This window comes from Pipistrellus kuhlii, unplaced genomic scaffold (genome assembly GCF_014108245.1).
Source record: "Pipistrellus kuhlii isolate mPipKuh1 unplaced genomic scaffold, mPipKuh1.p scaffold_m20_p_2, whole genome shotgun sequence".
NCBI classification, from domain to species: Eukaryota; Metazoa; Chordata; class Mammalia; order Chiroptera; family Vespertilionidae; genus Pipistrellus; species Pipistrellus kuhlii.
The window spans coordinates 47,887,387-47,900,389 of record NW_023425515.1 but is presented as its reverse complement, the minus strand read 5'-3'; the positions used below and the strand labels follow the sequence as shown (position 1 = coordinate 47,900,389).

Here is a 13,003-nt window from a genome sequence, read left to right as displayed (position 1 = left end):
TGTCTCACTTAACTAAGATGTAAATAGAGAAGTTAAACTGGATGCTCTCTATAGGCTCATTTAGCCTAAGAGTCTGCATTCTAAGTCAATTTGATTTTCTACAGTATTTCAACTCCTGGCTACTTCCTGTTGGGAGCTATGAATAAAATGGTTAAAAGGCAGTTACAGAAATGCATTGAATCTAGATTGGTTTACCAATTTAGTTTGACATGTAGCTTTTTAAACCCTAAAAATTATAAATATAATTCTTACCAAGTTTTTTGTTACATAGTACAATCTAAAAACCACAACTTAATTTTTCAGCTAAGAATAAATCATGTGAGACCTGAAACATTTTATTTGTTAAAAATGAACAGCTTCAGAATAGATCTAAATGTAACTTTTCCAAAAAACACTAAAAAGTACAGTGTAAAGCATCTCCTCATTAAATATAAACTTTCATTTTGTGATGCACTGCATCAATGTTTTGCATACACCTTGACGCAAAGGAAATTTTAAGTTGCATCTTATTTAAAAAATAAAACTTTAAAAACCGAAAAATGATGACATCAACCACATTCTAAGAAAGAAAAATTTCCTCCAACAAAGCATACTCTTTTGTTTATATATAACACATTAGCACTGAAGAATTTTAATTTAGTAACAAAAGCAAAATTTTATATTTAAAAAGAAAATGAAATTACAGATGCATGAAGAACAAATGTTTAATATACCAACAATACTGTGTTGTGGTCTGTTGTACTTAATGTCAATACTTGGGGCAATTTTTAAGGTTTACCCAAAAAATGCATTAATAGCTCTGTACAATATTTAAAATAACAAGAAAAAGAAAACATCTTTATACCATATTTTCACAAACTGTTCTAAAGACAGCAAACTGCTCATTTGTTTATCCATGGCTTTAAAATAAACTTCTGGTAATTCTAAACCAGCCTAAAATGTATTGTTAATGAATCAAATCTAAGCATTTATCCTTGCAAAAATGTTTTGCAATGAGTGAGGCATTTGCCTAAGGAGAGACTAAAGTTTATTTTCAAATTGTGTAACTGGTTTCCAATAATCCCTTATCAGTAGACTTACTGGCAAAATACCAGATATTAAGGATCAGATTTAATTCTTTGGTAGAAGCATGAAATTGTTTCTGAGAGCTTTCCGTGGCTAGCATAAACCAAGTAACCCAAGGAGCATGGGAGACAATGATGAAGTCTAGTATAGAATACAATGCAAGGCAGGCAGGAGCCATAACTTAATGTTTTGTTTTTAAACAGGAAAAACCAACACTAATAATACACACTAGGGAAGGAAACTAACATCTACTTAGAAGCTTTAATATTATATCAAACCAAAAGATTAAGTTTCAAAATGACTAAATTTATAACTGGATATTTTGTTGTACTTTGGCATTACACTGTAACAATCTGAGGACTCTTAGCACTCGCGTGGCACAACTAACTGACTCACTGCTCCTATCCCTGCAGAGTGTGGGGGGAAATAATATTTTTCTGACCATAATTGCCTCAATTTTATGCAAGTCAGAGTGAAAGGTATAAAGCAAGGTTACAACGTAACTATATTATCATTTTGCATTTTTTTCTTTGTGACATATACAAGTATATTTTTGTTTTGGGGGCTGTCTACTGTTTAATTTAGCAAGTTTAATGCCTATAAAATTTAACTTTTCGAATAAGAATAGTTTTTAATTTTATCATCAAAATATCTAAGGGACTCAATCCACTTTAATAATTATAATTTTTCTAAACATCACTTGAAAAACTCTTTGTAAACACTATATTCAAGACTACACTAAATCCAAACAGTATACCTATGACCTGGGTTTTAAAGTTTTTCACCTCGGTAACCTGCCTTCAACCTGCTACTTCCTCTCATGCTTTCTTCATTTACTTACAAAATTGTCAGATTTTTATACTGGTCTTTCTCCTTCAAGGCTCTATTAGGCATCGTTGTAAACATGCATTTATTGCCTTCAAAGAGCAACATTTTAAAATGAGACTTATGCTAGAGTCACCTTTCTTGTTAAAATTTCAACTTTAAAGATTTATAACTCTGGAACATTAGCCTAACACTACCTGAAAAATGAACCAAGTTCCAAATCTCCCCTTAAATCTTAAAACCCAAAAGTAGAATTCTAAGTTTTTAAATATCTCTAATGAAGGAGGTCAACTGCACTTATTACATCAACACTATTAAAGGATAAGGGACAACAACAAAAGGACCTACTTATATTTCTGAAGACCAAGATTTACCATGGCAAAGTACAAAAAGTGGGCAAAGGAGATGAGATCCTAAATACCACTCTCATAAAAATAATTTTTGTCTTTCTGCTGTATGAGGAACCAAAGAAGTCAACTAGAGAATTGTTCCATCTGGCTCAACCAAGAAATCTTTAACAACAGGTAGGCATATTCCCTGTTATTCTTTCAGGGCATTATTTATACATGTTGAAAAAAACTTCAAAAATAAAAAGTATTTAGCCTTGTGAATATTTTGAAATAAAGTTTCTTGAATTTCTGTGATAAACTCTTCAAGCAATTCAACTTTTTTAACAGAGTCATCATTCAAAAGTCCCTTTAACATGGGTTCTATCCCACGGTTACGAAGCGGCTTCCTCCTTTGTTGAATGTGAGAGTGGATCTTTGTTCCTTCAGGATTCCAAATCGCTCATTCAAAGTCATCCCTGTCTAGAAAAAAACAAACAAAAATTAACAACTTGACTGTAAGCCATATTTACTTTAGAATAATGTGATAATAATGGTAATTCATATTAACAATAGGTAGCATTTCCTGAATATTTATGTGTATGAAGTCATTTAATTAATTCTAACAAAAATCATTCAAAACAGATGAATTTAGTGATATTTAGAGAAGTTAGTTAACTTGCTTACTTGGACGTTCCAGAATTTAAACCAGGAAGTTTAACTCAGAATCTCTATCTCCTAACCACAGTAATGCCTACATTATACATAGAACACCTATACTACAATGCCTACAAGTTGTACACCCAAAGATTTCTCTATCTGAATTATTTTTAGGCTCTTCAAACACTGCCATAAATTCTAGTGATGCCTCTGGTAAAAGTAGTTGTTTAGTCTTGTGAATATTTTGAAATAAATTTTCTTGAATTTATGAGTTCTTAAATTTTTTAAATAAACTCAAATCAAATCAAAATCTGGTTTTTGATTAAAAGCAAAAAGCACACCCAAATTATATCTACCACTTCTGAAAGGAAAGTAACAACATTGAAAAAATAAAGTAAAAATAAGCAAAATAAATTTGGACAAATTTCTGTCCATACTTCATACCTTCAATTCCACAGAATTTTTTTTATGAATAAAAAAAAGCATTTGACAAAATCCAACATCCACTCAGAAATTACAAATAGAAAAGAATTCCCTAAATTGGATACACAGAATCAACTAAAAACCTACTACTAACATTATACTCAATGGTGAAACATTTACTGCTTTCTCCTCAAGCCTGTGGACAAGGCACTCTCACCACTTCTATTCAACATTGTACTGACGGCTAGCTATTATAACAAATAAGAAAAAGAAAAAACTTAAGGACTAGAAAGGAGTTTGGAGAATGACATAACTGTTAACATATTATAGAAAACCCTAAGGAATCTCAAAATTACAAAAATAAGCAAATTTTAAGCAAGATCACAAGATTCTAGGTTACTACAAAAATTATCAAAACCACGTGAGAGAGGAGAAACCAAGATGGTGGCCTAGGTAAGCACCTAAACTGCTGCCTCGCACAACAATTTCAAAAGAACAACTAAAAGACAGAACGACATCATCCAAAACCACAGGAAAGCTAGGTGAATGGAAAATCTACAACTAGAAAGAGGAGAGAGGCTCATGGATCAGGGGAGCCGCAAAGTGCTGAGGTAAGGAGATGTGCGCTAGTGCAGAGAGGAAAGGCGGCAAGTGCCTGGCTGGCGGGAGGGGAAAGGAAGCCCCCGACTGCACTGAACACCAGCCCCGGCCGAAACCTCATGGACCCAGGCTCATATGGGTGGAGTCTGGACTGTAGAGAAAGGCACACTGAATATCAGAGACTTGGAGACTCAGGGGACCGGGAATCCGCAGCAGGCATGGTCTAGAGGTGTGAATGGAAGATTGCAAGAATCAAGTCTAAGATTTGGAACACAAAGAGCCAGAGGACACTCCTCCGCAGAAGCAAGAAGAGAAGAGAATCCAGAAAGTTGAAGATAGTGTAAGAAACCTCTGGGACAACTTCAAGCGAATCAACATCAGAATTATGGGGGTCCCAGAGGAAGAGAGAGAGCAAGATACCGAAAGCCTAAACTGGCAGTCGAATATCCCCCAAGGAGTCCCAAATTGGAGAGGGTGCAGGCTTGGCTGAGGGACACCCCCATACCATGCATGAATTTCGTGCACTGGACCTCTAGTGTATTATATGATCCCATTTATATGAAATGTCCAAAATAGGCAAACCTATAGACCGAAGTAGATAAATCAGTGGATTCCTAAGGTTGAGGAGACTTAGGACCCTCTATTTAATTCATTATATCAATACAACATTTGTTTTGTTCACTAAAATATTATCAGTGAATGGCCCAAAGAAATAACAGGGGGGAAAATTTACCTGTTTTCCAACACTATTTATATCAAATTGCAGAGGAACACCTTTAGGGACTTTCTTTACATCAGATTGCTCCCGTTTTGCCAAGAATGAGGGTACAGCAGTATGAGTTAATCGTGGTTTCTGAGTTCTATTAGGAAAAGATTAAAATGAAATTAGGTCAGCTTAACAATCAAAAGGAGAAAAATAAAATCATTTAGTGCATAAAGCCATCTTGACTTGTACACATGTTCAAATATATTAAGGTAACTATTTTATTTGTGTTTACAAAAAAAAAGGTATGTTTTTTTACTAACCTAGATAATAAAATATATATAGTCAGTCATAGACTACCTCTTTAAGTAGAACTATAAACTTTTAAACAATTTGGAATGATTGGTGATTTCCAAGTCTTGATTCTACTAAAATAAAACAATCTCTGAAATCTTATTAAAGACCTATCTTATATTCTTTCTTCCATTTCAGTCATTAAAATGGCTACATAGAGCAAAAACTCCATAAACTTAGAAAGTTTATAATGCAATAAATATAATGGAATGGTTAACTATAATAAATTAAGGTTAACTAGATAAAAGAACACTATGACTTTTTTTTAAAAAAAGTACTTAAAAAAAAGTAATTTAAAATATACTAGAAGGGAGAGGAGAGCAAGTAAATATAGTATTATCTCATTTACTATTCTACATTAAAATAGATGTTTCTAACATTTTTTATAAACTTTTATTTATTTATTTAAAATGTTTTTATTGGTTTTAGAGAGAGGAAGACAGAGAGACACAGAGACAGAGAGACACATCAATGACAGAGAAACATCAATAGGCTGCCTCCTACACAACCCCCCTTACTGGGAATTGAGCCGAAACCTGGGCATGTGCCCTACTGGGAATCAAAGGAGTGTCCTCTTGATGGATGGGATGACGCACTCAACTAATTGAGCCACACCAGTCAGGACCATGCACCAAACTTTAAAAATAAAAATATTGCCGGAGCCGGTTTGGCTCAGTGGATAGAGCATCAGCCTGCGGACTGAAGAGTCCCGGGTTCGGTTCCGGCTTGGTTGTGGGCACATCTCTGGGGGGGAAGTGCAGGAGACGGCTTATCGATATTTCTCTCTCATTGATGTTTCTAACTCTCTGTCCCTCTCCCTTTCTCTCTGTAAAAAATCAATAAAAGAGCCGAAACTGGTTTGGCTCAATGGATAGAGCGTTGGCTAGGGGACCGAAAGGTTCGATTCCGGTCAAGGGCATGTACCTTGGTTGCGGGCATATCCCCAGTAGGGGGTGTGCAAGAGGCAGCTGATTGATGACTCTCTCTCATAGATGTTTCTAACTCTCTATCTCTCTCCCTTCCTCTCTGTACAAAATCAATAAAATATATTTTTTTAAAAATCAATAAAAGATATATATTAAAATAAATAAAAATATTAAGAATGGTAATCTTGGGGCTGTAAAACCAGGAATCAAAGGCGCTTTTACTTTTAACTTTATACTATTTTATTTCTATTTTGTATATCAAATATTACTTTTATCCTTGTCTCAGTTTATCCTAACTTGCACATCACACTGAGAGCAGGAATCCAGTACTTTTATATTATTTTATATACTGAGAGATTATAATTTCTGCAAAATAAAGAAAAGACTTACACTGGACACTGCACTGCTCCAGGATTATCAATGGATACAGTTAAAATTCCTCCATTTGTGGTGGAAGTCCGCCATCTAGTTTCAAAATACCAAAAACTTCATTAGAATATAGCCATTACTTTTTCTTACCTTTTTAACCCTTTGCACTCCGCTGTCCCCTCTCAGGGGACATCAGAATTCTAGCATATCACTCGGATGTCCCCTCTCAGGGGGGACATTGCAGTTTATTAGTGATTACGGGGAATTGAGTTAATTCAACGCACGTGTCCGCCGCAAAGTAGCGTCGAGTAGCTGGTAGCCAATGTCCAGAATGGTTCGGAGTGCAAAGGGTTAAAAATACCACATCTTGGGTGTAGGAACTGGATGCTTTATTAAATATTTTTCAGTGTAACAAATATATGCACATTAAAAAATCAACTACAAAAAGGTTTTTAAGGAAAAGTAACTGTCTTTCACCCCACTATTTCCCCCCTTCTTGTTCCTAGAGGCAGTACTTCTAACCTTTTCTGTTTTTACTGCTTGCTGCTTCCCTCCAGTTCATTAAACAAGATGCTTGTGTAATATATATTAACAATAAAGTTTGCATAAGCATGTTCTATTTATTTTTTAAAATCTTTATTGTTGGATGTTTTACATATATTCCCTCATCACTATTCTTGAGTTTCTGTAGGTAAGTCTAAATATTTTGATGGAGATATCACTACTGTAGTTCCATCATAGCTTTAAATATACATAAACATCTTTCTTTCAGTAGTATCGCTTGATTACCTCCCTTCCCCACTTAGTATAAAAGAATAGTAGTACCTCTATTCCTTCCTTCCACCTCTTTTCCCACTTTTTGTCAGCTCTACTTCTATATTTATGTTAACCAGAATCTGACATTTACATTATATTATGTTATCAAATTAAGAATTTTGTGCTTAGTTCCACAGGTTTGATTCTCAAAGTTCAAAACAAACGAACAGTATTTATATTATAATTATGTAAATATTATTCATGTAGAAGCAAATAATCTATGATTATTTTCTTCCTTATGGTTACCAATGTCGTGACTCCTGTGCAAAAGAATACTGCCAACATTAAGTTGAAATAGTTTCCTTTCCTATACTCAAAATCATACTCCATATTGGTTGGCATCATACCATTACCATGTTTTGTTTTCTAAAAAGTAGCTATAATTTTAAATAGTTTAATCTCAAAACTTGATCATATTGATAGAACTAGAATGTTGTATATCATACTTGGGAAGTACAATTCTGTCCAAAAATATTTTTTTTAAACCTTAATAGGGATAAATGGGAGACAAAAGAATATGTGAAAAAAGAAAATATTCTATTGTTCTTAAGTGTTTACAAATTTTAAAACTCTACTGTATTTTCTTCTATTTATTCCCTGAATAGATTCATTTGTATAAAAGCAGTTATAGAAAATAAAGGAATGGCTGAAACCGGTTTGGCTCAGTGGTAGAGTGTTGGTCTGCGGACTGAAAGGTCCCAGGTTCAATTCCGGTCAAGGGCATGTACATTGGTTACGGGCACATCCTTTGTAGGAGGTGTGCAAGAGGCAGCTGGTCGATGTTTCTCTCTCATCGACATTTCTAGCTCTCTACCTCTCTCCCTTCCTCACTGTAAAAAATCAATAAAATATATTAAAAAAAAAAAGAAAATAAAGGAATGTTTCATTAAAATGGAGGTTAATAAAAATTAAAAATAGAGGAATGTATTTAGTGCTAAAACTTTTATACACTGACATGTGAAAAACGAAAGATTTTGGGAGGAAAAAGAGCAAAAAATGGTTTATTTCAAGTTCAATGGTTAATTTACTTTAGGTCTCATTCAATTTGGGTAGCTAATATTCTGGGAGTTGTGAAATGACACCTTGAAAAACAAATTGAAACTTACTGACGAGTTCTCTTTGCTACTACATCATCTAGCAGTTGTTCTGTGTTCAACTGGGCCTGAACCTGAAGGGGAAAAAAAGCAGTAGATCCCACAGAAAGCAGAGTATTTGAATGCAAAGAGCTATCCTCCAAACTATATAACCCAGTAAGGAATGTGTATGAATGTAGGAGAGGCATATGACTATTCTGGCAATACCTCTTTGTTAGGGTTCTGCATCAGAACAAGTATTTATTTCTAAATAACAAGTTAAATTCTTACAAGTCTAGAGGCATGGTGTGCGAAATTCGTGCACTCGGGGGTGTTCCTCAATTAGGCCTGCGCCCTCTTGCAATCCAGGAGCCCCAAGACCCATCATCCCACAGAGGGAGGCCCTGCCCACCCACTGGTCAGTGGCCTGGCCTCCCTCTTTGAGGATATCTATTGCAGAGCCTCCCCGATCTCGGAGGCCCTCCCTGCCCCGATCAATTGCCCCCTGGCCAGTGGCCTGGGCCTCCTTCTGTGGGGCAATTGTGGGGCAATGGCAGAGCCCCCCTTAACCAATTGCATCGCACCCACCTTGGCTGGCCTCGCGCCAGTGTCATAGCATGGGCATCTGGACCATTGTTCTGCTGTTTGGGCGTTTGGTCAATTTGCATGTTACACTTTTATTACTATAGATAGATGGTGCTATTGAGGACAACGAAAGAGAATTGGGGCAGGAGGGAACTATCTAATGTCATGTTCTCCATATCCAAACCCAACCCTTACACTTCAACAATGGGCCATCCCTATGAGGATTACTAAAGATAGATGTTCAGGATCCTTTGTTTGGGTAAAAAGAAAACACAACTAAGGGTTTTTATACCTTCAGGCCTCTTCTGAAAAGAAAAGTTGCTTGACGAGTGTCTTTCTGATGATTTAATTTATTTCCATTCCTGGGGTAATTGGTTGGGATGTTATTTCTGCAATAAAAACACATATGCATGAATCGTCTCAGCCACTTAACTTTCAAATATCCTGAGAAAACAATGAGCAAAAACAGTTTAATTCATTGCCTAAAAATGTGAGAATACACTAAATATAAAGACTTTGAATTTATCAGAAACTATTGAGATTTGATTTACAAATATCTCCCTCTGGTCTGGCTGGCTCACGGGTTGCGCATTGACCTATGAACCAGGAGGTCACAGGTTCGATTCCAGTTCAGGGCACATGCCCTGGTTGTGGGTTCTATCCCAGTAGGGGGTGTGCAGGAGGCGGCCTATTAATGATTCTCATCATTGATGTTTCTTTCTCTCTCTCTCTCCCTCTCTCTCTCTCTTTCTCGCTCTCTCGCACGCTCTCTCTCTCTCCCTTCCTCTTTGAAATCAATAAAAATATGTATTAAAAAATTTGGTGAAAGATTTATTTACAGGGTTAATACAAAGAAAATCACACTTAGGCACATCATAGTCAAACTGACTGAAAATAAAAATTTTTCAATATATATATATTTTAATTGATTTCAGAGAGGAAGGAAGAGGGAGAGAGAGATAGAAACATCAATGATGAAAGAGAATAATTGATCAGCTGCCTCCTGTATGCCCCGTACTGGGGATTGAGTTTGTAACCTGTGCATGTAACCTTGACCAGAATCAAACCTAGGACCCTTTAGTTCACAGGCCCACTGAACCAAACCTGCTAGAGCTAAAAAGAAAATCTTGCCGAAACTGGTTTGGCTCAGTGGATAAGCGGACTGGAAGGTCCCGGGTTCGATTCTGATCAAGGGCATGTACCTTGGTTGCAGGCACATCCCCAGTAGGGGGTGTGCAAGAGGCAGCTGGTCGATGATTCTCTCTCATCGATGTTTCTAACTCTCTATCCCTCTCTCTTCCTTTCTGTGAAAAATCAATAAAATATATATATATTTTTTTTAAAAGAAAGAAAATATTGAAAAATAACATCTTTTTCAGTTTTCCTTTCTCACTTAAAAACCTTTACATATTAACATAAATCATAGAGAAACTTCTATCTTTCACTGCTTGTGAAACAATGTATTCTGTGGTTTCTATAAAAAGTTGGTAAAAGAGAAGACAAATTTTTAAATTTATCTTTTTTAATAAGATTGCTAAGAATTGATTTTTAGTCCTAGCTGGTGTGGTTCAGTGGATACAGTGCTGGCCTGTGAACTGAAGGATCCCAGGTTCAATTCCAGTCAAGGGCACATCCCTGGGTTACAGGGTCAATCCCCAGTGGGGAGTGTGCAAGAGGCAGCTGATCAGTGAGCTCTCTCATCATTGATGTTTCTATCTTTCTCTCCCTCTCTGTTCCTCTCTGAAATCAATAAAAATATTTTAGAAAAACTGATTGTTAGAGAGGAAGGCAGAAGAAGAAACATCAATCTGCTGTATCCTGTACACCCTCTTCTGGGGATCAAGCCCACAACCCAGGCATGTGCCCTGACCAGAAATCAAACCTTTTGGTGCACAGGACAATCCCCCCTCAACTGTGCCACACTGGCCAGAGCTCTACTTATTTATTTTTACAAATAAATGCTGAAATGTTGCATAATCTTACCTAATCATCAATAACTGTGTCTAAGAAATAAGAAAAGTTATTTGCTTCCATGTTGGATGATCAGATAACCACCCCAAATAATTATCTTGAAGATGACCAGATAACTCTAAGAATCACTGAAAATTCATTCCTTCGAACACTTAGGCAAGAAGTATATCTTTATTTATGCAGGATAACATTATTGTCTCATAATTGAGTACTTACTTTCTATTTAGCTGGTTAGGTCTCTTAAGAACTGCAACTGGTTTTCTCTGCACTTCATTTTGTCTCAGAAGGTTTGCCTTCCTTTTTAATGCTGGAAAATATCGTTCTATATTCTTTCAAAAGGCAAGAAACTATGTTAATCAGATTGTTTTTTACTCTATACCCTATTACAATAAACATTTCTGAGGCAGATTGGACAAGGACTGACCACTGCTTTAATGTGCAGGTTTCTAGAAACAGAGAAGCTGCAACAACTTGAATATTTCCAGTCTAAGTGACTGAAAAGACAACCACATTATATTTAAAGTACTTGCAACAAATAGAGAATTTGGATAGAAAAATAACTTTTATCTATTTTGGAGTGCTGGGGGATGTACCGGTGATGGGGAAACATGGATCTGGAGCTCAAAAGAAGAATGAGAACCAGAGATGTAAATTAGGAATCATTTATATAAACATGGTTTTAAATGTAAAGAGACAGGAGAGGCAAGTTCCAAAACAAACGTGCGGAAGGAAAAAAGAAGCTATAATAGCAAAGAAGCCTCAGTAGAAATGGTTACAGAGAAAAAATAAATCAAGAATATTCAATGTCACAAAAAACAAGCACATGAAATGTGCAACAATTTTTTTAACTTCATGAAGTACTAAATGATTTAGAATTACAAGTTAAAAGTTCTACAAAACATACCCCCAGCTTTATGAAGTTCTGAAGCTAAAAAAAATAATTAAAAAAAATTATAGAATTGATACTGACATTCCATATCCCAAAGAAGAATCCTGACTAGGCCAATTTTTACTTCTTGATAGATATTTTAAGTTGATTTTCAAAACCAAAAAGAAAATTCATTCTTAGACACAACCCTGCCCCTCCTAGCATAGCCATTTGCTCTATTTACATTACTAATATTTAGTAATAGTATTTAGTAGTAATGTAAACTAGTTTGTTATCTTTCCCACTTAGTTCTTTAATTCATAGGTAAGAAAAAAGTACATTTTTATTGAAATAAAACATTAATTTATATGACTCAGAATTAAGCCATCATCATCCTACCTTATCACTTAGAGGCGGTCGATTCATAGGACTAATTCCTTTTCGAATTCCAGTTGTTTTCCTAGCTGCGAGACCAGTGATAACTCCATAAGAACGTCTCTTTCCAGGCATCATTCTTCCTCTACGGCTCAAATTATTCTTACCAAAACCTGTGGGGGGGGGGGGGGGGGGAGAAAAGAATGCAACTGAGGGGCACAAAGATCACAAGATATTCTAAAGTATTATTATTTATACTAGAGGCCCGGTGCACGAAATTCATGCACGTGGGGGAGGGGGTGTGTGTCTCTCAGCCCAGCCTACAGCCTCTCCAATCTGAGACCCCTGAAGAGATGTCTGACTAATTGCCCCTAATGGCTCACCTGCCTGACAGCCTGATCACATCCTAACCACTCCCCTGCCAGCCCAAACAACACCTAACTGCTCCCCTGCTGGCCAGATTGCCTAACTGCCCTCCCCTACTGACCTGGTCACCCCTAACTGCCCTCCCCTGCCAGCCTGGTCCCCCCCAACTGCCCTCCCCTGCAGGCATGTCTCCCCACTCCCCATCCCCCAACTGACCTTCCTTGGAGACTTGGTTCCTCCCAAGTACCCTCCCTTGCTGGCCATCTTGTGGTGGCCATCTTGTGTCCACATGGGAGCAGACACCTTGGACCACATGTACTATTCTGTAGTCCATATTCACACTATATTGTGACTATCATCCCAGGTATTTAATATTCTTTCACTACATTATTTTTTAACTAGAGGCCTGCCCCCTCTCACAGTTCAGGAGCCCTCAGGGGTGGGAGGCAACTTGATGATCAGGGGAAGGTGATGGCCCCATCATCTCTGCTATTGCCACAGCTGGCAGTGCAAGCCTTGGCAGGCCCTGGGCAGCTAGGCAGCCACATCCAAGGCTTGCCTGTGCCTGGGGCCAGCCCAGGGAGGCGGGGGGGGGGGGGGGGGGGGAGCTAAGAGGACTGGGGAACTCTGGAGACAGGTGCACATAGCGGCCAGGCCCACCTGCTGCTCTGGCAGGGCTGAGGGGACTGGGTGCTGCC

General features: G+C 37.1%; 1 protein-coding gene across 2 annotated transcripts in view; it reads right to left on the bottom strand.

Annotated features, from left to right (window-relative positions):
- Positions 1-314: 314 nt before the first annotated feature.
- FYTTD1 (forty-two-three domain containing 1) overlaps positions 315-13,003 on the bottom strand; it is a 35,090-nt gene continuing 22,401 nt past the window's right edge. The window contains exons 3-9 of one of the 2 annotated variants that reach the window (XM_036447107.2): positions 11,964-12,112; positions 10,913-11,025; positions 9,018-9,114; positions 8,174-8,235; positions 6,273-6,347; positions 4,633-4,759; positions 315-2,699 (exon numbers count right to left, since the gene is read on the bottom strand). In XM_036447107.2, coding sequence (XP_036303000.1) covers positions 2,601-2,699; positions 4,633-4,759; positions 6,273-6,347; positions 8,174-8,235; positions 9,018-9,114; positions 10,913-11,025; positions 11,964-12,112 — 722 coding nt within the window. In that variant the 3' untranslated portion in view covers positions 315-2,600. The remainder of the gene's footprint in view (positions 2,700-4,632; positions 4,760-6,272; positions 6,348-8,173; positions 8,236-9,017; positions 9,115-10,912; positions 11,026-11,963; positions 12,113-13,003) is intronic. The other variant, XM_036447109.2, reaches the window with a different exon arrangement.